This window comes from Melozone crissalis, unplaced genomic scaffold, assembly GCF_028551555.1.
Source record: "Melozone crissalis strain CALT ecotype California unplaced genomic scaffold, PUWL_Pcris_2 ptg000016l_1, whole genome shotgun sequence".
In the NCBI taxonomy this organism is placed as follows: domain Eukaryota; kingdom Metazoa; phylum Chordata; class Aves; order Passeriformes; family Passerellidae; genus Melozone; species Melozone crissalis.
In genome coordinates, this window is record NW_026535794.1 from 39,110,685 (window position 1) to 39,137,718 (window position 27,034).

The 27,034-nt window shown below is 37.1% G+C and overlaps 1 protein-coding gene across 9 annotated transcripts in view; it reads right to left on the reverse strand.

Moving 5' to 3' along the window:
- Positions 1 to 27,034, reverse strand: part of THRB (thyroid hormone receptor beta) — a 166,132-nt gene that overhangs the window by 13,212 nt on the left and 125,886 nt on the right. For 7 of the 9 annotated variants that reach the window (XM_054273748.1, XM_054273750.1, XM_054273749.1 and 4 more), the window contains one exon: positions 3,656 to 3,756. In XM_054273748.1, the coding sequence (XP_054129723.1) occupies positions 3,656 to 3,756 (101 nt within the window). Of the gene's footprint in view, positions 1 to 3,655; positions 3,757 to 14,045; positions 14,374 to 21,056; positions 21,505 to 27,034 lie in introns of those variants that run through there. The other 2 variants (XM_054273746.1, XM_054273747.1) reach the window with 2 other exon arrangements.

A 27,034-nucleotide genomic window follows, 5' to 3' on the forward strand; every position in this document is an offset into this window, starting at 1 on the left:
AGTGTATGGCATTTCTCTTGATTTACCTTAACAATTAGAAACTTATAGACATTATAGATAAGTAAAGGTGCAAGCAGTGCTGTCTTGAGACACAAATACTGTGTACATGTCTTGTGGTAGTCATATTTTTTACTGTTAATTTTTTTTTTGTATATGAAGTATTTTTTGAGCCCCTTTTCAAACTCTGTAATAATTCTGAAGGATATTGAAAGGCATACACATAGTTTTAATTTAAAAGCAGCTTCTGCAAATAGTAAGAATGATGGTGTGTTTGTGCTATTAAAGGATTGAGGACAAACAGTTCCACTCCTTTATTTCCATAAAAGCCAAATAACCAACCAAATCTGGGCAAGAAAAAAATTTTGCAAATACAGTCTACACAATCTTTGAGTTTGGTTCTAAACTCAAAGGATCCCTAATTTATGAATTATTTGTATTTCTGAGAAGCAGATTTAATTTGTATTTACCACAGAATTTCAAAAGCCCCAAAAGCCCCATCACCACCAAAGATTCATCTATCTATCTATCTATCTATCTATCTATCTATCTATGATCTATCATCTTACCATAATACAGATCTATCTTGCAAATTTAAACAGATCCTAAGACCATATGAACTAATGCAATCACACTGAATTCACTCATTCAAACGCCCCATAAAACATTGCTGTAAGTAATGAAATCAGACAAAAGTTATCTCTAAACATTATGGACAAAATCCTGGTAATAATCTCAAAATTACTTTTCTCACTGACTTTTGCAAGGGGCTGGATAAACTCCCCAAGACTGAAGGATACGAACAAGATAGGCTATAAAGCAGAAAATTTAGACTTCAATTTCAAGTTTCACCATTATTTGAGACTGTCTAGATTCAGCAATGCAGCTCAGGATTACCTTGACACAGACAACACACTGACACTCAGGTCCTGTTTGACTGAGGCTGTTCAGAATGGCTTTGGTTTTAGTCAAAACAACGGCAAAATTCAAGTGAGATTTTACCTTGTGAATAGTCTCTTCAGCTGGGATTTTGTCTAATGAATAGTCTCTTCACTTCAGTAGGCGAAAGGTCTGTTTTTAAATCATGTTAAATAATACCCAGTAAAATCTTACAGCAGTGCGCAATTTCTTTTAACACAAAGTGTTGAATTAACCTGTACAGATAAGGCTGTATTTCAGCTTGTACTCCTAACTCCTGTGAAAACAATGAAGAGCCTTGTCCTCATTAGAGTTTTATCTTACGAGGTTCAGCTTGAGCTAAGAGTACAACTCTTTCTTTCTTAATTATGGTAAGACCTGAAATGTTAATTAAACTGAGTGGCATAAAGTTTGTGTGGGAGCCTTTGCAAGACTGGGACCAGTTGTGTTAAGATAAAATCTAGGAAATCACAGGCAAGATATCCTTATGTGGGGTTTGGAATAAGTCTCAAACTCTCATCTACTGAACATCCAGTTTAGGTTCTCTTCTCAACCCTGTGATGAATTCCTAGAGATAGGATCTGCTCCACCCCTTCCTGAAGACCTAAGATGGCTGTGGACAACAGGGTCACAGGGTTATCAATAGTTATGAAGCAAGAGATAGAAAAATCTCTAATTAAGCTCAGCCAGTGAGCTTCTGCTTTCTAAACCTTGCACAGGACTTAATGTAGCGCTAGCTTTATGTTGGCAAGGGTCTCCATCATCTCTGCTGAGACAGCCCATTTCACCTTCTCATTTCTTTGCATTTCTCAGAAAAAAATTGCAAAAATCCTTCTTTGTTCATGTCCAGCTAGATGCTAAGTAAGCTGCTCTCTATATCTGTCCAAACACTTCACCACAGAAGTGTTATTCTCATCAATAAAAGAAAGCACATTGTATAGTAGGGAGCAACTCTTTCTCTTTCTAAAAGGTGTGTAGCAAACTCCTTTGCTACACACCTATATAGCAGTAGATGCAATGGGTAAAGTCAGGAAAAACATTTCAGTGATGTCAGAACTCACTGCTCATTTATTTTTGTTTAAATTCCTCACAATCTACTCTTCAGAAATCATGTGTGAGAATGAAGTTCATGAAAGCACTTGCCAAAGCAAATCTTTGGTTGTCAGCCTTGATTATGCTTGTTACAAAACTAAAGCGACTTTGAGTGGAAGCAACTAGTAAACATCAAATTAATTGAAAATTTATTATATATATTGTGTATTGATAAAACATATAACTTTGTTGATATATCATACAGCTTGAAACGTGTATGCAGCTCCTTCAAGGAAATAATTACTTTTTGCAAATTTTTATCTCAGGTCCTTGTGCGCATAAACATTATTTTAAATTGTACATCAGACAGAAGAACTGTATGTGAAGATAAAAGCAAATTTGTATGATATGTCTCTAAAATAGCTGGAAGGCATAAAAAGAACTACTTGACTTGAAGTAATGAAAATCTTAGCAGGAAAACTCGCAACAAATACAGCTGTTCAGCTGGGAGCTAAGTATACTTCATAATGCTCCAGCGCTGCTTACTTCCCATTATATCTGAATTAAGTTGCATCCATACATGTTATGTATTGTTATTATCTGGTATTCAGGATGCAAATGTGTAAGAACCACTTGTGCAGCTCCATAGTTCTTTTTAAAGATATAAGTACTTTCTTATACTTTGTATGTAAATATATGTATAAAGCCATTATGAGTATTACCATGAATCTGCTATACATGGGATATTTAGGTCTCTGTTCATTTCATAAATGTAACTTAGGGAAATGATGTACAACCAAAAGAACTACTTCAACATAAGAGTTACTGCAATGAGGAGCTCTAAAGCCAATCCAAACCCAAAATATCATATCCAAATGTTCCAGACTTTGTGGGTGAACAAAATGAGACTTTCATGGCTTAGTCTTATGACACCAGCCCAAGACATGTGTGGTCCCATTTGTTTAGAAAAACAATTTTTTTTTTACTTTCTGCAAGAAAGAATAGCTTTCTTACAGAATCTCAAGCTATTCAGGCAAATTCATGGCAGTGAAATCATGTAAGATGTGTCAGATTGTGTTACTCCATTTTTTTATTTACTTGCCCAAAGCAATCTCTTTTTAAATTTAATTTTGCATGTAGTCTTGGAGATGCATTTTAGGGCTGCAAGCACATTTCAATGTGCTTAAGTTAAAGAAGTCAAAATCTTTTTGAAACTATTTTAATTGGGTGTCAATGCTTCCCAAATTGATGGATGTTACTGTAATATGAGCATGTGGAAAGGATTTTGATTTTTGCTTCTTCACAGGGATGGTGAGAGGCACTGGAACACCGTTAATCTCATGGCCATAAGCAGAACCTTAGCTATTGCATAAACAGCTTCAGTGGAGTAGCTGGGAACATGCTGCTGTACCCTGGCTGAGAACATGGCTAAAGAAACATTAAAAAATTCAAATTCAAAAGCTAACTGTTAAACAGCAGCAACACCAGTCTAAATTTCTTGTTTTCTTTTCAAAAGCAAAAACCAACTATATTCCTTATGCATATGAAGAGCAGCAGCATGGTCAGATGCGGCTTATCATCAGTACTGGATGTTCTTATTAGCTTCTAATCTGTCTTTATTTGCTTTGACAGCACAGTTCAGGAAGTCTGTATAATGGAGGAGCTGGAGAGCTATTTCTGATTCCCACTTTCCCACCATGCCTTTTACCTTGCAACCTTCGCAAGTGATGCAGCGATAATGGTATCCGGTGGCTTTGTCCCCGCATACTACACATAGCTCATCCTTGTCTAAGTAACTGGGTATGTACCCTGCAAAGAAAAAGAGGATGTGGCATGTAAACTCCATACAAAATTTTATTATACATGTGATATAAAAAGATTGCATTAAAATCCACCACAGATCTTGTCTACCAGCACCATACTTCTGAACTCACCGAATTTCCTGAAAAAATGTTTGTACTGTTACAGACCTAAATACAGCCTATAAGATTTTCTATTCTTCAGACTGATTCAGTGTCTACTGGTCAAGAGGGAAAAGTTGGAACATGATTTCTTTCTCCTGAGTGAAATCCTGCATCAGAAAATATTCATTACTTCAAAAGATTTGATGTGAAACAATAAAATAGCAGTGAATGCATACAGTATGTTTCTGTTCTATATATCAGAAAAAAACTCAATATACTTGTATACTGCAGATGAGACCTCAGGTTTCAGTGTGACTGGGGGACTTGGTAGTAAGAAATATTTACTGACAGATGGTTTATTTCAAAGCAGAAAGGTACAAGCAACATATAGCCCAAGTTTTATTGCTCATGCCTGACCTGGACGTGTTCCACAGGAACACTTTATGTAGCCTGAATTTAAAGCAAAATATGTGGACATTCAAATGTGTGTGTATATGTGACTGTGTACATGTATGTTTTAGAATGACATTTTCTCTTCAGAAGTGGTTTACCAGATCCAGCCGGTGAAAATATTCCTGCTGTGAAAAAAATTGGCAATGCTTGGTTCTTTTCCCACAATAACATTTGTTTTGAAAACACAAACATATTTTCAATTTGAGCAAAAAACCAAAACAATACTGATAGCAAGCAAAAAGTAATTGTAACCAGAGACAACTTTTTAACAGGGTAAAATACAAACCTTTCAAAATCAATGTTTCCATGACTCATAACTAATGGAGTTACAGTTTGTAACTTTACCTTCTGAAAAATCTCACTGGGAAGACGTAACATAGACGTCTCAGACTCCCTTTGAGGGGAGAGAGGAAAGTGCACCTATATGTATAACTCTGGAAGATTAGTGGAGTAATAAACATTTCATAGGGTCCCACAATGGCTGAAGTTGGAAGCCACTTCTGGAGGTCAACTACTCCAACACCCCTGCTCAACACAGGGCCAGCTGTCCAGGCCCATGCCCAGACAGCTTTTGAGTATCTCCAGGGATGGAGACTCCACAACCTTTCTGGGCAATCTGTGCAAGTGTTCTGCTCTGTCACCTTCAGAGTGAAAAGAAAATACTATTTTATTATTCTCAGAAGGAATTTCCTGTACTTCTATTTGAGCTCATTGTCTCTAGTTCTGTCACTGGGGAACTAGAGACAGGTCCCCAGTGTCTCTAGAACAGGGGTTCTAGAGAGAACCCCTGTTCTAGAGACACTGGGGAACTGGACAGGAGTTCTGACCCTGTCTTCTACAGTGTGGGGGATCAGATATTCACACACACTGATATGCCCCTTTGAGCCTTCTCTGCTCCAAGCTGAAGTGTCCCAGTTTTCTCAGTCACTCCTCATAGAAGAGATGCTCCAGTTCATCATCTCTGTGGCCCTTTGCCAGGCTTACTCCATGATGTCTGTGTCTTTCTTCTATTGGGGAGCCCAGAACTGGACCAAACACTGGAGATGTGTTTCACTAGAGCTCAACAGAAGGGAAAGATCACATCCCTCAAGCTGCTAGTGATGATTTTCCAAAAGCAGATCAGATGCCATTTACCTCCCTTGCTTCAAGAACACACTGCTGGCCCATATGCAACTTGCTGCCCACCAGGAACCCCCAAGCACTCCAGTGCAGAGCGGTTTCCTGCCAGTTGGGCCTGCACTGCTCTGTTTATTACTCCTCCCCTCATGCAGAATTTGGCCTTTGCCTTTGATGAACTTCAGGAGATTCCTCTCATCCCATTTTTCTAGCCTGCCTAGGTTGCTCTGAATGGGTAGCTCATCCATCTGGTGTTCCAGCCACTCCTCCCAGTTTTGCATCAACTGCCAGCTGTCTGAGTGGAATTTTTGAGTGCAATGAAGAAGAGCCCCTTGGATGCAGCTGCCTGTAACACGATCCCTTGCCACTAGCTTGCTGAATCCATCTATAGCACAGCACATAGGGCTAGACATGAAGGTTAATGTCTTTGTGTAGCCCTCACAGCCGTATGGGCCGGTACAGCTTGGGGACTTGGGACACCAGTCACTTGGAGGGCAATCAGCAAGACTCAGGGCAGCAGAAGGCTGTTAAGGGATGCTGCAAGTGGGGTGGCCATCATCTTCCTGCAATTAACATGCCAGAGGGTCAGCTCAGTAACACTTTAAATTCAAATGCCTTCCTAAGGCTATGTTTCTCATGGCTCTCTAGAAAGGAAAGTCCAAATTAGACAAAACACATTAAGTTAACTGAGCTTAAAATGCTTAAACTTTATGGAGTCTGGTGAGTAAATCAGGAGAAAGTAAAGAAGGCAAAAAGTATTTGTATGGCCTAATTTGAGCATAATTATGAGAACCTCAAATTATAGAGGAGTACATATCCTCTTCTCTAAAACAAGGAAGTAGTAGTACTTGGAAGCCATTCCTGGAAACAGGCATCTCAGGTCTGCCAATATTCTGAAAGGCGAGTGGGGGAATGAGATAAGATTTCAATGTTGTATCAAACCAGTCTACAGGACAGCAAAAGAGCAGATTTATATTCAAGCTACATTTCTCCACAATGAACAAGTTATGCTTGGATAGACTGGTGGCCATGTGACTTTGAGAGATGAGAGACAGCAGGGTTTCAACTCTAATTACATCACTGACTCCTAATAGACACTGTGCCAGTGGGGGATTAGCAGAGGCTATTATCTCCATCCTGCCCCCACTCTGCTCACACCTGCCTCTGCACATGCAACACATACACAACATAGAGCAGAAGATGCAGCAAAGGGATGCAGAATTTTCCCCTAAATGTATCATGAAGATCAATGGCTTCTGTTATTGCTGGTTACTGCTATTCACAAAACACAGTCTTTGCATAGCATAAACTACATCCTCAAAAATTCAGTATTCTTGGTTAGCTTCCTCAAGAATTGTTTTTGAATTAAATGAAATGGTATTTCAATAATTATACAAGCTGGTTAGTGCTGCTTATGCAATGGCAACTTGTTCTACTAGAGGAGCAAGAGATCACTTGTCTAAACTGTTTCCTTAAATATATACAGTAGGTCATGCATGTGATCACTGCTGTCCATCTTCTTCCTGGGGTCTTGTGACTTTATCCAATATAAAGTTTTCAATCTGGCAGAACACACAATCTCCTAGGGGCACTCCTAGTCAGAAATTAAAAATGGCATCCTTACATGTGACCACATTGCCAATTTCATGCATCAGAAGCATTAAGTGCCACCTACTTAAGCTACCTAAATATTGTGTTCAGTACTGCCACAGACTGACTCCATGTCACAAGGGAAGTACACATCTGGAACTCTTCTAGTGATTGAACAGGAAACATGAGTAGAAAATTCTTATTCCAAGAAATCACTGGCAACAAAAGTGTGCAATACATATATCTTGCCTTTCTATTACAGTTTTCTGTATTTTTAAGACTTCTTTTAACAGCTAATGGGGTTAAAAACAGTTAGACTGGGAAGATTGGACCTTCAGTAGTATTTTTAAAAGACACAATTCAGACAGACATCACTGCAAAAGGAGTAAGTAGATTTGCATTCAGTTCTTACAAACACTAATGTAAATTCTAAGTAATTTCTAGTAGTGGCAAATATCCTGCATGACCTCTGTATGAATTCAATACAATTTCATTTGAGAGATATGCAGATAAACAGACAGTACATTTTTTTCTGCTTCTCAGAGTTAGAGACAGCATTAGCAGGAAGAAATTCAACATTGTCTTTCTAAACATGGTACCAGCATGGAATAAATGAATAGTGCAGTGGAGATTGCTGGGGAAGTCATGGATGGCAGCAGATTTGTCTATTAGATGTTTTGAGGAAGGAGAAGAGCAACAGAACTTGTCTCACTCTTTGCACCACTATTAGTAACTTGTCTCTCATATCAACAAGTACTTTTGCTTCATGTCTGTGTAATAACACCGAAGCAAAAATAAAAATGCCTATGTGGAAAAGCAGATGCTGTCTGGACAGAGTAACCCTGGTGCTCTTACTAATAAATTTCTTGCTGATAAATTTCTTACTGATAAATTTCTTACTAATAAATTTACTTACTGATAAATTTCATGGAAACATCAGGTATGTTCCTATTTCAGGTGATCAAAATTTATTTTTTATTTCTTGGTCAAAATCTTTTAAGTAAATATCTAAGAGGAACTATTCAAGAGCAACACCAACCTCACTGAATTGTACAAAAACAACCAATATTGTTCCTTGTTGTTTCAAGTCTGTTTGCTGTATTCAGCATCCTCATGGACTGTCACTTGTTGCATCCCATATGATCTTCCAAGTTAATTATCTGTCAAGTATGACCTGACATTGTTTATCCCAATGCCCACCTTGGATCTTTGAGTGAAGAATAACAGTGAATCACCTTGATCTGCCTTGTCTGGTGTTTCCCTTGTAGCCTAAAGTAACACCTTTGGTTCCCAGACTCACACCTGCCAGTCTGCCTAATCTTACTGTCTTGGCAAGGCTAAGCACACAGCAGGACCACTTGCCCCTCTCTAGAAGAATATGTCATATAATCCATTATAGCCAATCTTGGGAGCCATCTAAATAACAACTGTAGCTTTGTAGAGGCATGGCAGGAAACAATTCCCTTCAACAGGAAAATGCACAATGAGTCTGCCCCAAGCAGTCATAAGAACAGAAGGAGATCTGCTACCCCATGCAGTCATCTGAGGTACTCCTCCTCCTTAATTACCATTTGCAGGAATGATGCCTTACAGCACCATATATGACCCTGCACAGTGTAATGGGCTGGAGAGGCACAAGCGAGACACTCAGTGCCTATTCCTCCATCCAACAAAGCAAAGAAAAACTATTTTAATGATAAAAAAACTCTGAAAAATTATAGTGTTTCTTCTCCCTCTGTACCTGGGACACATTAACAACATCAACAATAAAAAGCATCTTCTAAGAAAAGTAAAAAACCAATTTCAGTTTTGTTAAAATATCACGGCACATACTTTATATCTCTAGATCTGTAAAAATAATGTGATATTCACCTAGGGAATTAATCCCCACCTTAAAAAAATTGTAGAACCAAGTGGTATTTGACTACCAAACAAGAATATGAGTAACACTGATGCAAACAAATTATGCCTGTCTGCCAGATGTTCATTATTAGCTTGTTCCTAATCCACCATAGATTTATAGCTTGAAGGCAGAAAATGCCATTTTTTGCTATTGCAGAAGGACAGTTACACTTCAAGACCATTATTCAGTACTTTAATTTTCAGTGCAGACTGGCAGACTCATGTATTAAATATATTCCCTGAAATCTCTCTTTCTCCCATCTGGTATGGTTTGCATGACCAGAGATCACTCACTAAAATGAGGAGTTAGGATTTACCAGTAAGCTGGTATTCACTTACTAGACACTACAGTACAAAAATGAAGAAGATGAAATTAATTACTACCTTGAGAATCCTCAACTGTATTGAAACTGAAATGTAAATTTGTACTGCTGTTCTACTGCTTTCATAGTCACCTTGAACTCTTCACAAATTATAAAAAATTACAAGGAACAGCCGTGCATCATCTTGGACATACTTGTGCAGAAAAAGCTTAAATGGAGTGTTGGTGAAAGCATAGAGCCAACAGAGAAAAAGCATACTCCATTCTTATGTGTGCTATTATCAACATTGATCTGAAATGCTGGGCAGATACACTGATCCTTGTTTCCCACTTTCTTTAAATTACTCCCACTGAGAAAAATGGCTTATTTCTCCTTCGAGCTTGGAAGCACCGAGAATGTTGCTGAGCAGATTCACACTTTTCTTGTTAGCTAACTGGCCTGCATGTCCTCAATTTTGATCTCTGTTGACATTTTTTGATTTATGAAATTACTAAAATTTGACAAAAGATTCTGCAATGATTGAATCTGAAACATTTTATAGTCCTTTTTCTCTCCATGACTTTTCAGCGCATTAGCTCTGCTCCTTAGGCTGAGTCAGAAACCTTATCAACAGCAGTGCTTTTGCAGAGAATGTGCTGAAAACATTTTAACCCAAACTGTGTTGTCGCTTAAACTTCTGCAATCAGTACTGTACCTGCAGCCATTTCCAACTACAGGTACAAAATACATCACTTTAAGGGGTCATATCATGCAGTTTCCCCACCCCTCAAATAATTTAATGTTTTTAGAGACAGTATCTTAGTACTGCAAGAAAGTTATTTGTTTGGAAATCTAAGCCTCACTGAACAAAGCAAAGCATAACTTACTTCACTTTTTCATCCTTCATTTCGTTGTGGAAAGGTTACAGTAAAGGAGATGAAAACACATTATTTCCACAGACTTTTGTTATGAAAGAAACATAACTCCAAATGCATAATGATTTATGCAATGGATTATGCAATTTTTCTCAGTGCTATTTCCTTAGATGGGTGGTCAAGAGCAAAATTAATATTTTTAAGCTTGAATAATCGTTAACATACTGGGAACTGCTCTGCTGCAAAGGCCAGGATGACAAACTCTCAGTGTTTCTGTAAATTGATTATATCCACACACACTCCCCGCATTGATAAGATGACATTTTGGCATAAGCTTCATGTTACTTTTTCTTAGCTATTTAGAAAGTACTCTAATGTTCTCACACTGCTGAGAACTCAGTTTGGGCTAATTCTGTTGCACTCACACACTACATATTCTCAGCTGCATCTTAATTGCCTGAGAAAAAATAGAGAGAAATAATTATGGCAAATACAATTATAAAATAACAACAATAACAACAGCTTTCAAAGCCCTGTTCTCCCACCAAACCAAGAGCCCTTCCAAACATAGCATTAACCTCACCAGTATCTCACTGGTATCTGGGAAGCAAGGTGAGCTGCAAGGATGAGAAGCTGGCTCTGCTACAGCCTAATCTCAAGAATTCCCCCCCAGCCTAATCTCAAGAATTCCCCCCAAAACCCTTGGTTTGGGGGGCAGCCCCTGCTTACTGCTCTCTGCCCCACAGAACCTGAAGTTAAAGCCTAACCTCACAGACACCTGTGGACATCTTTCATTAACACTGTACAAGAAATTACCATGCAAAGAAAGTGAAAAGTCAACTCTTATCCCAGTTTTAACTTTGCAGACACTTCTCCCATGTTGCCCAGATGTCCAAAACACTGTGCAGACACCTAGTGTGGGGAGACTGATATTTCTGGACTCCTGCACATATTTCTTTTGTACCTTCCTCACTGCATTATCTCCTCCTGTCACTGGGTACTCCTCCTCACAGCATAGGTGGTGTGAGGAGATCCAGGGACATTTTTGTCTGTCTGCACACCCTCTACACAGGGGCAGGGGGGCACAGGCTCCCCCTGAGCATCACCCATCCAGCAGGCAATGCTGCAAGCTCACCACGGCTGGCAACACTGTGTGAGGGGAAGAATATTCAAGTTTAAGCTCTCTGGGACAAAACTGAGAATAGCACCTTGTTCTCACAACCATGAGCACTGTTCTGCTTATCAGATTTCACAGCATTACACAGAAAACAAAGTGTATGTGGCTGTCTGTTTCCTAGGGCAGGATCAGGTCCGAAAGGGCTTCCTTAATAAAACAGTAAGCTCTTGCACAAACATTGTGCTGTCACCTTTTAACAGTGTACACCAGAGCACAAAAGGCAATGGAGCAACAAGTAGATGCAAAGCTAAACACACATCTCCAACTCCTGATTTTCTGGACTACAATTCTTTTCTTTAAAGGTTAATTCTTTCATCAGAATTTCTGACAGATAGTCAGGAAAGAATAGTTTTTAATGTACTGTAATAACTGAAGCAGCTTTCTGGTATTTAGAACAACTGGCTATGCTTTATAAACGTTTCTCCCCCCCCCCCCCCTCCCCCCCAGTGACACATTGCTGGGGTCTTTGGTTGTTGTTTTTCAAGTTATTTTCTGAATTCGTTCAAAGTGACATAAAAATGGAGAAGTAATTAAATAACCTTTCACAAATTACAAGCTTTTCAACATATAAAATGTTGATTTTCTTTCTTCCCAGAGGGAAAACAAGATTTTAACCATTTAGTAACCAGCAAAAGCTCTGATATGAAACAAATAACAAGTCCATGTGCTACTGTAAAGTACAATCTGATTTGAGCAGCATGTTATTGAGATTATAACAAATTTCAGGGGACTAACAAAAATACCAACTGCAACAATCAAAACTCCTCATGAACACCTGTTTAGGGAATTAATTTTGCTTTAATGGGCTATTACCAAGGCTTCTCTAACAAACTCACTCGCTCCCCCAATCAATTCTGGATCAATACAGACACACATGCCCTGTGAAAAGCCTTCTGTTCTTAGGACAGGATTAAAAGATTTGTTAGTTTTACGATAGCTTGCTTAAAAGATGGAAATTAAAAAAAAAAAAGAAGAAAAGAGAAGATGCACATGTTCCACGCAGTTTAGATCTCTTCTGCTTAACAACCTCAACATTTGCAAAGGTTTGACAGAAGGGAGGCCACTTTTTATTGATTATCACAGTAATAAGGCTCTAAAGAATCCCAAAACACGTTGCTCAGTCTCTGTGAATGATCAATTAAAAGCCTGCTAGAGAGGCTTCCTCGGAAATTCACCGCCATTTCTTAGTGAAACTGAGGTGGTAGAAAATAAAGGCATACAAGCCGTTTTTAAAAACAACTCTGTATTCTTTCAAACCAACAAGTTCAAAAACTTTACAAAGGGCAGATGTTGGGTGCCTGAGCACTGAAATAACTTAAAGCTTTGATCTAGGTGTACTAAGTATTATTTATAACCTTTAACATTATGAAAAATGTATTCCTTCAGTGACTTTGCAACAGCAAGTCTTTATTTTTTCTAAATTAATCCTGAGATAAACTTTTCCCTTAACCAAAAACAAGAAATAGAAGAACTCCACAAAGGATATGAAGTCATTAATTAAAACCCAACAACAGATAAAAAAGCCTTAAAAAGCATTTAAAATGTTGCACAACACAAAAACATATATTATCCACAACTACATTTAGCCTACAATTTGATCATGTTGTCACAGCTTCCAAGAAGGATTTTAAAAATTATTTTATTTATTATGAAATATGATGCTGTTCAATGTATAAAATTAAGACATCTTTCTATCAATCATAGAGATTTATTGCATCAAGGGTTAATGAGTATTTTCTGTCCAGAGGAAAATACTTCAGTTTTCCATGTAGTTAATAAAAATAAACAGTCTGCTCTTCATTACAAAAATACTTCAAAAGTAGTAAATGGTATTTTCTTTATCTCTCTAGTTACATCCGATTCATCTGGATTTTGGAAAACTGCATACAGAAAATCTGGTCTGATCAGAAAAGGATATTATTTTGGTATAACACACAAGTTTTTTTCCTTCTTTAATAATGTGATTTTAAAGAAACACAGAGAATGTATACTTCATATGCGTAAGTTGGGTTACCGAGTTCAAAACAAACAGCACTGAAAACATTTCCAAGTATTTGTTAGTATTTTGGGCTCCTTTTAAATCTCACTTGCTTACTTGAAATCAAAAGAATAAATTCTAAAAACTGGCAATGATTTAACCCCTAGGGAGCAGACACTGCACTTATCTCACAAATGTATTGATTAGATCAGCCTTTTGGATGCAAAGTCATCTTTCTTGCATAGATATACTCTTGAATTTTCAGTCTTTTTTGCTCTGCATAATCAGAAACTCATGGTTTTCACTTAGAAAACAGTAACTCAAACACATTTTCCCATACATATTTACAGTCCTATTTTCAAAATCTTTTTCCTGAGTTGCTGAGCAAACAGAGTTCACATTTACTGAAAACACGGACTTACACAGTTTGTATGTAAACAGAAACACAGCTTTAAGACGCAGCATATATAATGATGACATTTCAGGAGAGAAACTTTCTTATCAAGCTCACTGGTGAATAGCAAAAGAACTTAATAGCCCAGGAAAGCAGAAAAAAGAAGCAATATACTTGCAAATGTCTCTTATATATTAAGAAAAAGTGCTTGGAAATCCTCATCGCTCTCCGAAAACCTTACAATCACCTAGCAACCTATGTTACTGCTGCTTTCAATTTTGAACAGGCAGCCTTCACATTCAAAGATGCATCTGAGCCAACTGATGCAACTGTAAGTTTAAAGCAAAACAAAAACAAAAACAGAGATTATTTTTTTTTTTTTTGTTATTTAAATAAAATGCCCCTACCTTTCTTCTGAGAGTACGATGGCGACTGCACTTGAGAAAAAGTAGGTTTTTCTTCTGTGAAAAATTCAGGTTGGTTGTACTGATTCAGGGCCATGTCCATGTCAGAGTACTCGCTTTTAAACACGTTTCCAGGGTAACTACAGGTATAAGGCTGATTCACCGCCCAGGCCTGTTCCATATATATGTTGTTACTGTGCAGGACCTGAGCATCACAACTGCTGTAACCCTGATTATCTTCAATATATGTGCAATAATCAGTGGACTGCATGTAGCAATTGCTACCAGCAGCTGGGTGCACTTCATATATTTCTTGCATACAGTAGTTCATTTTGTTAGCCTATCTCAGCTTCTACTTTACGTACACACACACATGCATACACACGCAGGCATGCATACACATGGGTCGGGGAAGGAGCAATGAATATACACCAACAAAGTCGGCTGCAAAACAGCCCGTTTTACTTCGGAGCAGCACCTGATGTGCTAAAATCCTATTTATATTGGGACGGCTTGTGAACTCCCCTGCCAGTCAAACATATTGGGAAGCAGATTTATGACAGTCAAAGGTCTTAATCTGTGACTGTAAGTTAATTCCAAGGGAAGATGGCAGTCAGGTAGCAATGACCACCAGACAAAGAAGTGACATCCTGACAACCCTTCTGTTCCCCCGTTTGTCTGGAATAATCATTTTATAAACCATTTCCAGCCTTTTCCAATATGATTAGAAAACGATTACTAAGGCAAGGACACAGTTATGTCACTGTAGTTGTCAACTTAAGTGTGAAGAATTATAAAGACTGCTTAAGAACTCCCAGAGGGGATACGCTGAAAATCCTAAAATCAATAATCCTGTTTTTCAGCATTAAACCATAGAAAATCCAATAGTGCTGTGCTGATGACCCAAACAGTAGTCTAGTGTTACAAAATTTAGCAACTTAATCTGTCATCAGCTTTATTGATTTTGTTTTACAGAATTACATGCATGAATCTCTCCAGCCTTCCACACATACACAATCCTCCCCACTGCCTTATAATGAATTTACGGGAAAGCTTCTTTTCTAAACTTCAGTGATTTCAAGAAGCAATTTCTATTGAGTTCAACAGGTGGAAAACTTCAAAATAATATAATCATCAAAAAGAACTCTGCTTAAATATTATCTATAGGCTAATTGCTTTGCTATTCTGCTCTGTTATCTTTTCTGTTTCAGTAATGAAGTACTTTTATAAGAGCTTTTTTTCTGATAACAGAGCGAGGACAGGAAGGAACGTATTTTGGCTCACCTATGAACTATGAACATGACAACGCCACTACAACAAAAACTGTACGATATTTTAATTCCCTAATGTATCTCAAGCTTCAGCATGGTTATTATACCTTCTTTAATCAGCCATTTTTTTTAATCTTAAAAAACTATTTTATTTTTAACTTATACTAACTGCTATTTTGTTTTTTATGTGGAAAAAATCTGTTTTTTTCTTTACAGCACAGCTAAGATACAGTAAAACTTGTGAAGTCAGTAATAAACCGGTATACCTTTCTAGTATCGGTTCTTCTTATTAGGAAGTTTAGTTATTGCTGATTTGATAATGAGAGCTTTCTTATTTAATTCATTTTAAACTACAGGATTGCTAAAATTACTGTGTAACTTGGCCCTTTTCTTCTAGGATCTTCAGCATACATCTTAACAATCTTGATGAACATACTCTTAAATAGTCCTCAGAAGTTCAGTGCAATAGGTAAGAACTGGGCATGACATATCAAAATTTTTCCCTATCCGATATTGCTAAATATTTCAGACTAATAAAAACAGCCAACAGAGAGACATTTTCCTTCCAACACACAACTGTAACTAACTTTTCTATATAAGTAGCATTTTCAGTTAATGTCTAATTAACTACCAAATCCAGGACAAGTCCTTTCAATGATCAGAGAAGTTAAAATTCATACTTGGAGTTCTTCTTCCCTCTCTAACTATAAAAGAAGCATCTTTAACATGCATTTCTCATTAACTTGCTCATAAAATAATAATACATTTGGTAAGTCAAACTGAACTCTATTGAGATCAGTGCTACTGAAGTCAATGAAGTTGCCTCTAAAATGAACTTGTTCTCCTGAAATCTAATAATTTAAACATTTAATTTCAAGAAGACCGCAAACAGTTACTGAAATCCAACAAGCAAAACCCTCATGAACCCTCATTCATTTACCATTGTCTAACTCAACAAATACCACTGTAAAATACAGTGTGAAAAGCACACAATAAAAGTTAATTTTCACTTTAGTTCAGGCCCATCATCTAGATTTTAAAAACAGTGAGTTTGTCTGTGATAAAAAGCATGTCTCATGCAAGATCTGATTTTTCAATAATGGATGTTCAGCACTTCATAAAAATGCCTGTTTCATTCAAGAAATTCTGTAGTTGTTTATACCAGAACCCCCAAACCATTCCACTGAGGGGATGGGTTGGTAATGCTGTAGTGTATGTAACATATACAGCTTGCTGAATTTACTTCTCCACGCTCCCAATAAAACATTCCCAAGTACCGTACCTAGGTTGTTAATTTACCACAAAAAGATCCCCTGTACCACCAACAGGAACTTATGTAGAGCTCCCACAGAGGTGAGGCTGTGTTTTACAGGTTAGCAAAACACAATACCTAGATACTTTTACACCACCCAGAGAAGCTGGGCTTTAAATTCTTAGTGAGAATTTTTCCCATGTGGATTTGCTTTGCCAGCAAAGTCAAAATTCCCACGAATCTTTCATTTTCTTGTTTTTTCCCCCTCTGACTGGATTTAGGTTTGCTACTGAAAAACTAAACAGAATTGAAGCCTTCTATAGACAGAGCTGTTCCAGCCAGGATGGCACCTGAGGAAATGGTACTTCAACATGGCACAGCCTGTGACTTACTTTCTGTTTCAAAATAAATCCCTTAAATATTTCTTATATTCTAAGCTACATCAATAATGCTCAGAAATGTGTCACATGTACTATTTTTGTCAAGTGTTCCTTTATAACCATAAGGAAATTAAATTACATTAAACTGTGAAGGATAAGGAAAAAATGAAAAATTACTTTTCCAACAAACAAAAAAAATTATGAACACTACCAGGGAATGTGGGTTTCTTACCTGTGATATGTTACTATTAAAGAAATTTATAGCTCTGCAGATTGTTGTTCCCTTGGAAACAAATCACTTCAAAGAACACTGCAAATATTTTAAAAACTGAAATGTTCCTAAAATATTTTCATTTAATCTTTTAGGGTCCAATCCTGTAGGTTCATTTCATGCACGCCTTTGAATTAAATTCTCTGATACAAGACAGTCAGACAGTGTCTTCTTTATCAAAAGTCTGAAAGTGGAGTAGAATAGTATTTTTTCTTTGTTTTGTATTCCTATTTGAATATATATATCTTTACATCATGTCATGTTGAGCTTTTGTTGCCTCCAGCAATGTAATATCACACTTGGAGTTTTATGAGTTCACATGTGTCTGATTATGTGAACACATGGAAGTTAATCACCATCAGAATAAACCCTTCAATTCAAGCAAACAGGCCAGGAATAAAACAGAAATTTTGACATTGTAACGGCAGAGGATCCAAAGCTCAAACCTCTCACAGTCTAAGGTGGTTAGTCCATTGTTCTAAAAAAGACTGGAATTATTTGAACTTTGGAATGCCCCAAAGGTTTTTACATACTCACCCTGGTGTAAATCAGAAGTAAGTCTAACGCAGTCAGTGATATTAACTGGGTGGGCAAAAATAAGGCTGTGAATGCCTGAAATGGGGAATCTGCAGAAGAGACTGCCTTACACTACACCATTTAGCTCTTCATTAACTCCTGTTTTACAAATTATGACTAAGATTTTTAATTACAAACAATGAAATAGCCCCATTAAGATGCACTTCTCTTGTGACTTAGCTTGGTTAGAAAACCCACCAAAATGAACCCACAGAAATGTTAAGGAAAGACAAAAATCCTGTTGCGTCCCTCTGAACAGTACAGCCCAACCAACAGAGGTCCCTGACACAGAAAAAAGAAGCATCAATGCAGTGCAATTTAATCTGCTGTGGAATATTACCTGCAAGAGTCCTATTCTCCTGACTTTTTCCAAACTGTGCACCCCTGGTCTAGAGTCCTGGGAATCGTAATGCTGCAGATAGGGCCCCTCCACGCCATCCTAAAAGATTCAGCAGTGTCAGTATGTGGGAGGTATTGCAGAGCATTCAAATCAGAAATCAGTCAGGGCAGAGTGCCACTTCTGAAGGACCAAATGCAAGGATCTTATCTTGGTTGCTGTTCAGACTTCATGCATAAAGATGAATAAAAATCCAGGATTTACTAAAAAATTTTACACATTTAAAGACCTAGTTGCAAAGATTAAACATACTGTTCTGAACTCTTCACAGTTTTGTATGCCTGTATTATCAGTTCCTAGTTTTGTAAAATGAATTTTTACACATTACAAAATAACTGTTATATTTCCTATTTATGGATTTTATTGTTGCCTGAATTGTCTCAGCCACCTCTGATGGTTTTGGGGAAAAAAAATTAAAATAGATCATGGCTTTTCTGAGCAAACACAAATCAGCACTTTCATAACATGGGCTACATTCCAGACAGATCTTCTCACATCATAAGGAACATACACTGAAAACTGCAATAGCTTTTGAGCAAAACTACTAATGTCATTTTTGCAACTCCCTTAAGTTATCAAATACAACTCTCTCTGGGCCCACACAAGGAGTTACCATCTCTCTTTAATATATGTATTTGCACCACCTTATTAATTCACTTTATGCATTGTTATCAAAGACTCAAAATGGTCCCTCAGAAGTATGACTACGCAAACTTAGAGATTAACTAAGAAAACCTCAAACATCAGAATCCAAAATAACAACAAGCATTTACAAGAACAGAAAATTAATTTTTCATGGTTTTATTTTATTTTGAAAACTCTACTTGTGACTAAATCATAAGGTAGGTAGGATTATGGAATTCTGGTGCTGAAAAGTCACAACAGCATTTGACAGTTCCTGGAGTATGTCTCAGTGGAAGATAAGACATTAAAAAAATAATCTTTTTGTCTATGATACATTTATAACAGTTGAAGGAGAAAAAGCTAAATCTTTCTGATATAAAATGATTTCCTTTGGTTTGCAACAGATGCAGGAAGATTCAAACTAGCTGCCCTGTGGTACAAACTAGATGAAAATCTTACTTAGACAACAGCACACCTCTTTTCTCCACGTGTACCAACTTAGTTATTTCTCTAAAACTGCTCCTCTCACAAAACCCACTGTACCTTGGTTATGACATGACACTAAATTTGTCTGTGACTCATAAAATGCCAGTGTGATGTGCCTTTTATTGAAATACTTCAGAGTCATTAGTCTGCTTGAATAACAAAGAATGTCATAGTTTATATTTAAACGTTCAGATACACTACAATTCCAGTTATCCCTCAAAATATTTTTGACACCTTGAATAAATTTGGTAAAAAGAGAATGGAGCTTGCTCTTTTCTGATGAGGATTCCTCCAGGGTTTGTGCTTGCTTTTTCTTGCACTATTCATGACATGGATAGGAAGCACACGGTCTTGTCAGAAAGCATTTACTCCTTGATATGTCAGTCAACAAATGAGCAAACAAAATTCTTGAATAGTTTGGACGACTTTTAAGATGGTCCCAGAACAAATATTACTAACAGTAATTATAGACCTGTGAGCCAGACAACCCACTTTGTTAAGCCTCCCCATATATCATAATTGGAAGACCCTGTTAGCAGACATCAGTTAATTACAGAGCTTATCTCTTGAGAAAGTAATGGCCAACACTTAAAACATGTACCTTTTTTGAGTCATTGCCTGTCTCAACTTCACATCAAAACATCAAGGTAAGAAGTTTCATTTGTTCAAAAAAAAAAAAACCCAAAAAAACCCAAGCAGAAAACAGGCTAATTTAGCTTGACATAACATAATTAACAGGCTCCTGGATGGGACTGTCTGGGTTTGGTAGCCTCCTGACAGCCCTTAGTAAGACGTTAAAGCGATCAACACCTGACATCTGTTAGCAAAGAGGCATTCTGAGGTAAAGTACAACTAAATCTAAAGAAATCAGGTACTTAGACCAGTTTAACTTTTTCATGAGGTGATATCCTGCCTGACACTGTAATCTTTCTTCCTGGAGTGACGCAAGACTTAAGTAAAAGAAAACAACTTGTAATCCCCCCTCACAATATACAGTAATTATTTTTTTAGGCAAAGAGCAATGAAGAACTATTTATCCAAGTTTAAAGAGGAACAAGAATAACTTAAGCACTACATTTGTGCTAATACCCTAGCAACTGTGATTCTTAAAGGGAGTTCCTTCAATGTGAAAGGATGTGAAAACAACCTCCCTCAGAGAAAATGGTTTATTCTCCTGACTAGTGAGGCAGAGAATATTCCTAACAAGAAGTCCCACTTGAGCTCTGTACATGTACCCACAGAGGCTTTGGGTATGGTTAATATTAAGAAAGAAGGCAAACAATACAGTCATTGTTGAGAGCTGAACACCCTGAAAGTAGAAAACAAGGCTTTCTTTTCCTTTGCATTTTGAATGTATCAAAGATATGTTTTAAAAAAAAAGGCCAAGTTCAGAAAAGATTTTTGATCAACTTATAAAGATCACAAGCAGAGAGACAAATACTTTTTAAAAGCTCTAAAAGAAAAGATATTATTCTGTATTAGGTATCACACAGAAAACCCCAGTAAGTACTAACCACATTGTCATAAGGGCTCTTCACAAAGCTATTAAATTAAATAGAAGAGAAAACTAAAAACCACAATTACCACTGATAAAAAATAAATAAATTAAAAAAAGGTTGGTAGCTAGAAAACATCCCCACATAATAATGCTTTTACCAATGGACAAACCCCTGACAGTAAACAAAGACAAGCCGATTTTGCTTTTTGTTTTTTCTAAATACAGTATTTGCTGTGCTCTGAATGATAATGTCAGTTACCTTTACACTTTTTTTCTTCTTTTTTGTATTCCTGGGCACTTGACATGATTTGAAAGTTTGCTTTTGTATAGCCTGGCTGTAAAATTGTACTAGTCCAAGTTGAAGCATGTTGGCATTGCGAAAGCTGCTGTCCATTCCTCCGGATATCATAATTTTTGAAGTGTCTTTTCCTACAGAAATGATTTTCTGTTATGCCCACTACATTCCATTTCTGATTTCTGTCAGGAAGGTGAATCAGTCTGTCCCACAACGGGAGGCCACGTCCTGGATATTTGGCAAATACTGCAGGGCTACAAACCGTTGGCTTTGCCAAAATCTTGCTCAGGTGTGGAGTTTTGGAAAGCAAGTGGTTCCCCAGTTCTCCTGATGCTGTGGTATTCCCGTGCATCTCCACTGGACTGCACTGATACGATGCAGAGCCCTTCAGCCATGCCCATTCAGCCACCATAGCTCCCCTTCAGTAAAAGTGAATATAAAATTTTCCTGTCTGAGAATCCTGAAAAAGCAGGCAGATCTATGTGGACAGGCTAACACTAGATGCAACTTTCACAACATCACAACTACAACATGGGCCCCAGGGCAAGTTAACACCGATTTATTGCCTTGCTCATATGATCATTTGAGGTCTTGTAGGTCGAGGCTGGTCGTGAACAATTTTCAGATACTTAAAACACAAAACATCAAGGATTCAGCCTTGTTTGACTTTGCTCTTATCGTAGGCTGACCTGAGGGACACTCAGTTACCTAAGTGTGACATTCTTATGTGGGCATGCTTAGCAGTTCCGCTTTTGCTACCTACTGCCTTTCTCCGCCTGTGGTCACAGTGGAGTATCAGAGGTGCTAATTTTATCTCAGGAGCAAGGACACTTGGCCCCAGTGTGGATAATGAACAATACCAAAGCTGCATCATTTTATCTAACTGGTCATTGCTTATTCTTTGGTATAGAAGAAACTGAGATACCACTAGCTGAAAAATTTGTAAAACTAAATGTAGCCCAATTTCTATTTCTGGAGAGCAAAACTAAAATCAGTAGAAATGACCCAGCAAAGATCATATTCAGTATTTAAGAAATGGTTTTATTTTATATTATATGTAACAAAATTCAAATACAAAATAGCTGTTTAACTTGCATAAAGAAAATAGCAAATTCCAGACATCTGATGACTGATACCCACAGTGGTTTTAATCACAGTAAGATTCTGCTGTTCTAATCAACCTAAGAGTCAATTTTACATGCATTTCACTCTGTAAAGCAACATATTAGTAAGGGCATGCCAAATCATTAATTTCCAGAAAAAAATGATTCAAAGTAAATTGGGATTTCAGTTACCAGTTCTATCATAATATTGCTGTTTCTGAATCCTTTCTCTTAGGACTTCTCTTAAGCGGAATATTGTTATTACAGGACAAATTCAGAAAACTTAATCATGGTTAGTTTTAAATACTGTTATCCTACTTTAATTCCTGTATGTACATACACCTTTCCTGAGTATGTTATTTAATTTTAGATGTAAACACCTTTTTGCTGCTAAGAATACAAGCTCACCTGACATTTGCAGCTACAAGTCTATTTCTTCTACTGACTGTATCTCAGCTGGACATCAATAACACAAATTTGAGAAAGTACCTGGCATCATGGACTTCAATGCAAAGGGCGGGTAAGTTACCTACATAATTTGCTCATACCTATTTACTTCTAGCTTTATAGATCTGCTCTTAGTTCAGACTTCATTTTGTAAGTAAAATTAAAAACTAATTCTAAATGCAGGTAATATGGCAAGAGAATATCACTGTAGGAGGATAATCAGTTTAAAATAGAATAGTGAAAGTAACTCAGAAATACTAGGCAATTTAAAAAATATAAAAAGAATAGAATAGAATATAAAACTTTTTTTTTCATAATTTGAACACTTTTATATTCTCTTGACTTCATAAATTTAAGCACAGAGAAAGAGATAGGGTTTCTCTGATAAGTTCCTCTGGGAACTGAGAACTTCCCTCTAGGATCTGAACTTACACACTTCATTTTTTGTGGCACAAAGAGGAACTGTGCATTACAAGCCACCCTTCCTCTAGACTTTGCATAACCTCAAACAGTGTACTTGGTTCAGCAGAAGGCTGCTCTCCCTTAAGTTCCTTCACACCCTATCTCCTTATGTGGATGACATTGCATCTTCTCAAATGTGAGAGTCAGGCATGTGCAATATATATATTAAAAATACTGGCATTTCTATAATGCACTCATAAATAGATCCATGTTTTGTCAGCTCCTTGAGCAGGCCAGTGATGCAACACAATTCTTGACCTTGTTTAGAAAAGTCAGTTGTATCCTCAGGTACTCAGGTCTTGCTATTAGTCCTCAAGATCAGTGATTCATAACCCAGGCTCTTCAATCTAATTAGGCAAAAATTTCTAAATATTTCCCTCAAATTTATCTTTGATATTAAAGGGCATCTTTGCTGTCCTTTAGCCTGTGAGGATTTGTGTTACCTTTGATTTTAACCAAAACCCATATATTCATGACTATGGTAAAAATTCTGTTCCCCAAGGATTCAGAGAGGGTGTCACATGAGGCTTATAGATTTTTACCTTTAACAAGGAACTCCAAAAGCCTTCATAACTTAAAAAATAAAATCAAAACAAATCTACAAATCTTCCAATTTCTTTGTTAGCAAAGCATCTATGGGACTTTGAAATATGATTATAGACACATTTAAATTGAGGAGAAATTGATTCTATTACAGTTTCCATCATTTGGAATTTACCCAGGTACAGTTTACCAAAGCTAGCCAAACATCAAGAAGCTATATGCTCTCTTTTCCTTTTAGTTCCCTCTGAAATTTGTCTCACTATTTTGCCTGCCATGTTAGTTACAGTTCATTTAATTTTACAAGTTTCCACTTTATTTCACAAATTCTCCTCAGTCACCAGGGACATTACCCATTCAAGTTTTGCTAGTCAAAGATTAAGTTGCAAGGAACTACCACTGAAGGCTCTTATATTTTGTCTTCTCTTCTGGTATTTCCTATACTGAGGCACAGTGGATGTTTATGTCATAAATTACTATTCCTCTTATTATAATGTTAAATTATTTTCATAAGAAGACTACATTATTTATTCTACTCCATTGGCTCTAACATATACTGCCTGAATTTCTCAAAGCCTTTTTTTTTCCTTTTTAGCAAAAACAAACAAACAAAAAAACAAACAAACCCACTTGAAATCTCCTGCATGTGCTCTTGGTCTTGTCAACCCAAAATCTTTTATAAAGGATGATAATGTAATTTTGTCTCCACTTCTTACCTGCAAGAGAAGCATCTCTCTCTCCCTCTAGCTACTGTTAAAACAGGTATAATCAAGGCAGGAAGCAGTACAGCCTTCTGGGATGAACCATGACTAAAAACTACAGGCCCTGTTTCAGAGTAAAGAGGGCTAACAAGCAGGGCCAGAGCTCTTCTCATCAAGGTATCACCAAACAATTTCAAAATGCACACTGTAGCAATAACTGGCATCTCAGCAGTCAACAGGTCAAAAGACTTCCTCAAATTCCCATCAGAAGGTTTTTTTAAAGGCAAGTTTGTTTTTACAGAAGAAGAAAACTTTTAGCAGATGAACTGCCCATTAAGCTTACCTAAAAGAACAGGCAAGGGGAATCATTCAGAATTCTTTTATTACAAGCCAAAGCAAATACTCTTTAATGGGTAATTGTAAAGGTTGACCTATTCTCAGGCATGCAGTGTTATCTGAATGTCAATATAAAAAGGACTACAGAAAAAATATGGAACAATTTATTTGTTTTCATCTCAGTTATGTGGCCTTTTTTCCCAATTTTCTACTAGTATCTGCCAACAGTGGTCAAAGAAGCAATATACAAAAAGCTCTACCATTCTTTAATACAACCCAAGCGAAGAGAGGCATTAAGTAGTATCTCCAGAAAGATGGAAGGTGGTAGCCAGCCAGCCAGCCAGGAAGGCAGTGTTTCCTGCTGGAATGAGCTGGATACCAACCTGAACTTTAATCCTGACAAAAACTCAGAGTGCACAAAATAAGACCAAAAACCACACTGAAAGAGTGCCTGCTCCCCATGCTCACAGCAACCCCAGAGGCACTGCATGAAATTCGCCCTGCTGTGCCCTGAGAGCTACACTAATTTTCCTTGCTTGGGATCTGCCCTGTTGCAATCAAGGCTGGATTTGCATTACCATTATTACTGTTATTGCTTTATACCACAGTAGCTCCAGTTAACAGCTTGATCCACTGGTGACGAAAGCTGCTGCAACCACAGAGGCAATCAGTGCCTGCTCCTCAGAGACTGACTACATTGCTCACACTTTTTGGGGGAGTGCAAGCATTTATTTTTCACCCTCAGCAACAGGCTGTCACTTAGACAAAAGGTAAATTAACAGTTCTGGGAAGTCAGAGGATTGCTGTTTTCCCAGTTACAAAAACACTTCCTCTAACAACAAAAAATTATTTTACATTCCAAAACTGCTCACAGCAGAATTTCCACAGAAAATTCTCTCTATACAGTATTTCAATTTGCAGCTGACCAAAACAGGGGCAATTAGGAAACCAGCTTGGAGATCTCTGAATTGCCATTAACTTACTTGATGGCAAACATACATAATAAAGTTTTGCCTTTTTGGATATTTGAGGTTTACTGAAAAAAGAGCAGCAAAGACAAAAGCACTTTACTGGTTTTTTTTGTTTTGTTTTGCCATTGAAGTGCAAGCATATAAGGACATCGAAGTAGGTTGGCTTCAGAGAGATCAACTAAGGCAAATTTAATCAGGATTAGGACTTAGGGGTGCACAGTAGGTTGATGAAGCAGCCTAGCTTTGTATGGACCCAGACCAATAAAACTAGAGGATTTTTACTTCATGACTTGAGAGAAAAAAAGAAAAAAGCAACCAAGCTACAATTAAAGGACATGTCCCCAGTAAAGTTAACACCTGATTCATACCTTGTTCCAGCATTTTAAACCTCACAAACTATAAGTAAAAGCATGTAAAGTTTTCATGTGTGTTTGTGCTGGGAAAGACAAAATCATCTGTGTCACCCAAGGCTAAGGTTCCATTTCTTCTCATTAATCTTGCTGTCAGTTCACAGCATTTTCTCTCATTTATTTTGCTTCTTCTCTCATCTTCCTCTTTTATCTCCTATCCTTCCATTTTCTCCCAAGAAAAAAGCATAGCATTTTGTCCTTATGCTTCCTTATAAAAGAGGGAAACACTTCAAAATTGAGTTTCACAACTTTTAAACTAGGCTCATATGATCACTGAATAAGCAGAAGGATGGAGCTCAGCTCACAAAGACAAGCCAGACTCTTCTTAAATATGCAAATTTTGCCTCTGTAAATGTGCAAAACAAAACCTTTGAGAACATGTGATTTCTTTCCTGAATTTTTAAAATATAAAAATTACAATGCCTATAAAAAATTGTAGAGTAAAAGGAACTGTAGCAGGTAGAATGAACAATGTCCATTAGGTGATTTTCAATATTTCAGAAACATGTGCATATGTCTATGCTTGTAGAAGTAAACAGCCAGGGTTATTTAATCCAGGCTTGTTGTCCTGCTACTTGTTTTAGCAGTGGCAATATTATAAAATACTTAAATATTACATTTTAGAATATGGATTTAAAGATTAAATTTCAGTATTTCCAATCTTTTGGACAAGTATTAAATCACTAGGAAAGAAGAGTGCACAGATAATTACAATAAACTTTGTAAACAGTTTCTAATGTGTAAGAAAAGGCAATATTAGGAAACTTGTAATAAGGAGTGTAATAGCTTTATCCTTGTTCTTGGTACATCTTAATGAGCTCCTCTGTGAATCAGTGCAATCACTTTTTAAAAACATGCTAAATTTCCATTAACTTTTAAAGCAATATTACACATACACGTATCTCATCAAGAGCTGGGGTTAACATTATGCTCAAATTTCTAAACATGAGAAAAAATTAATCAGAGAAAAAG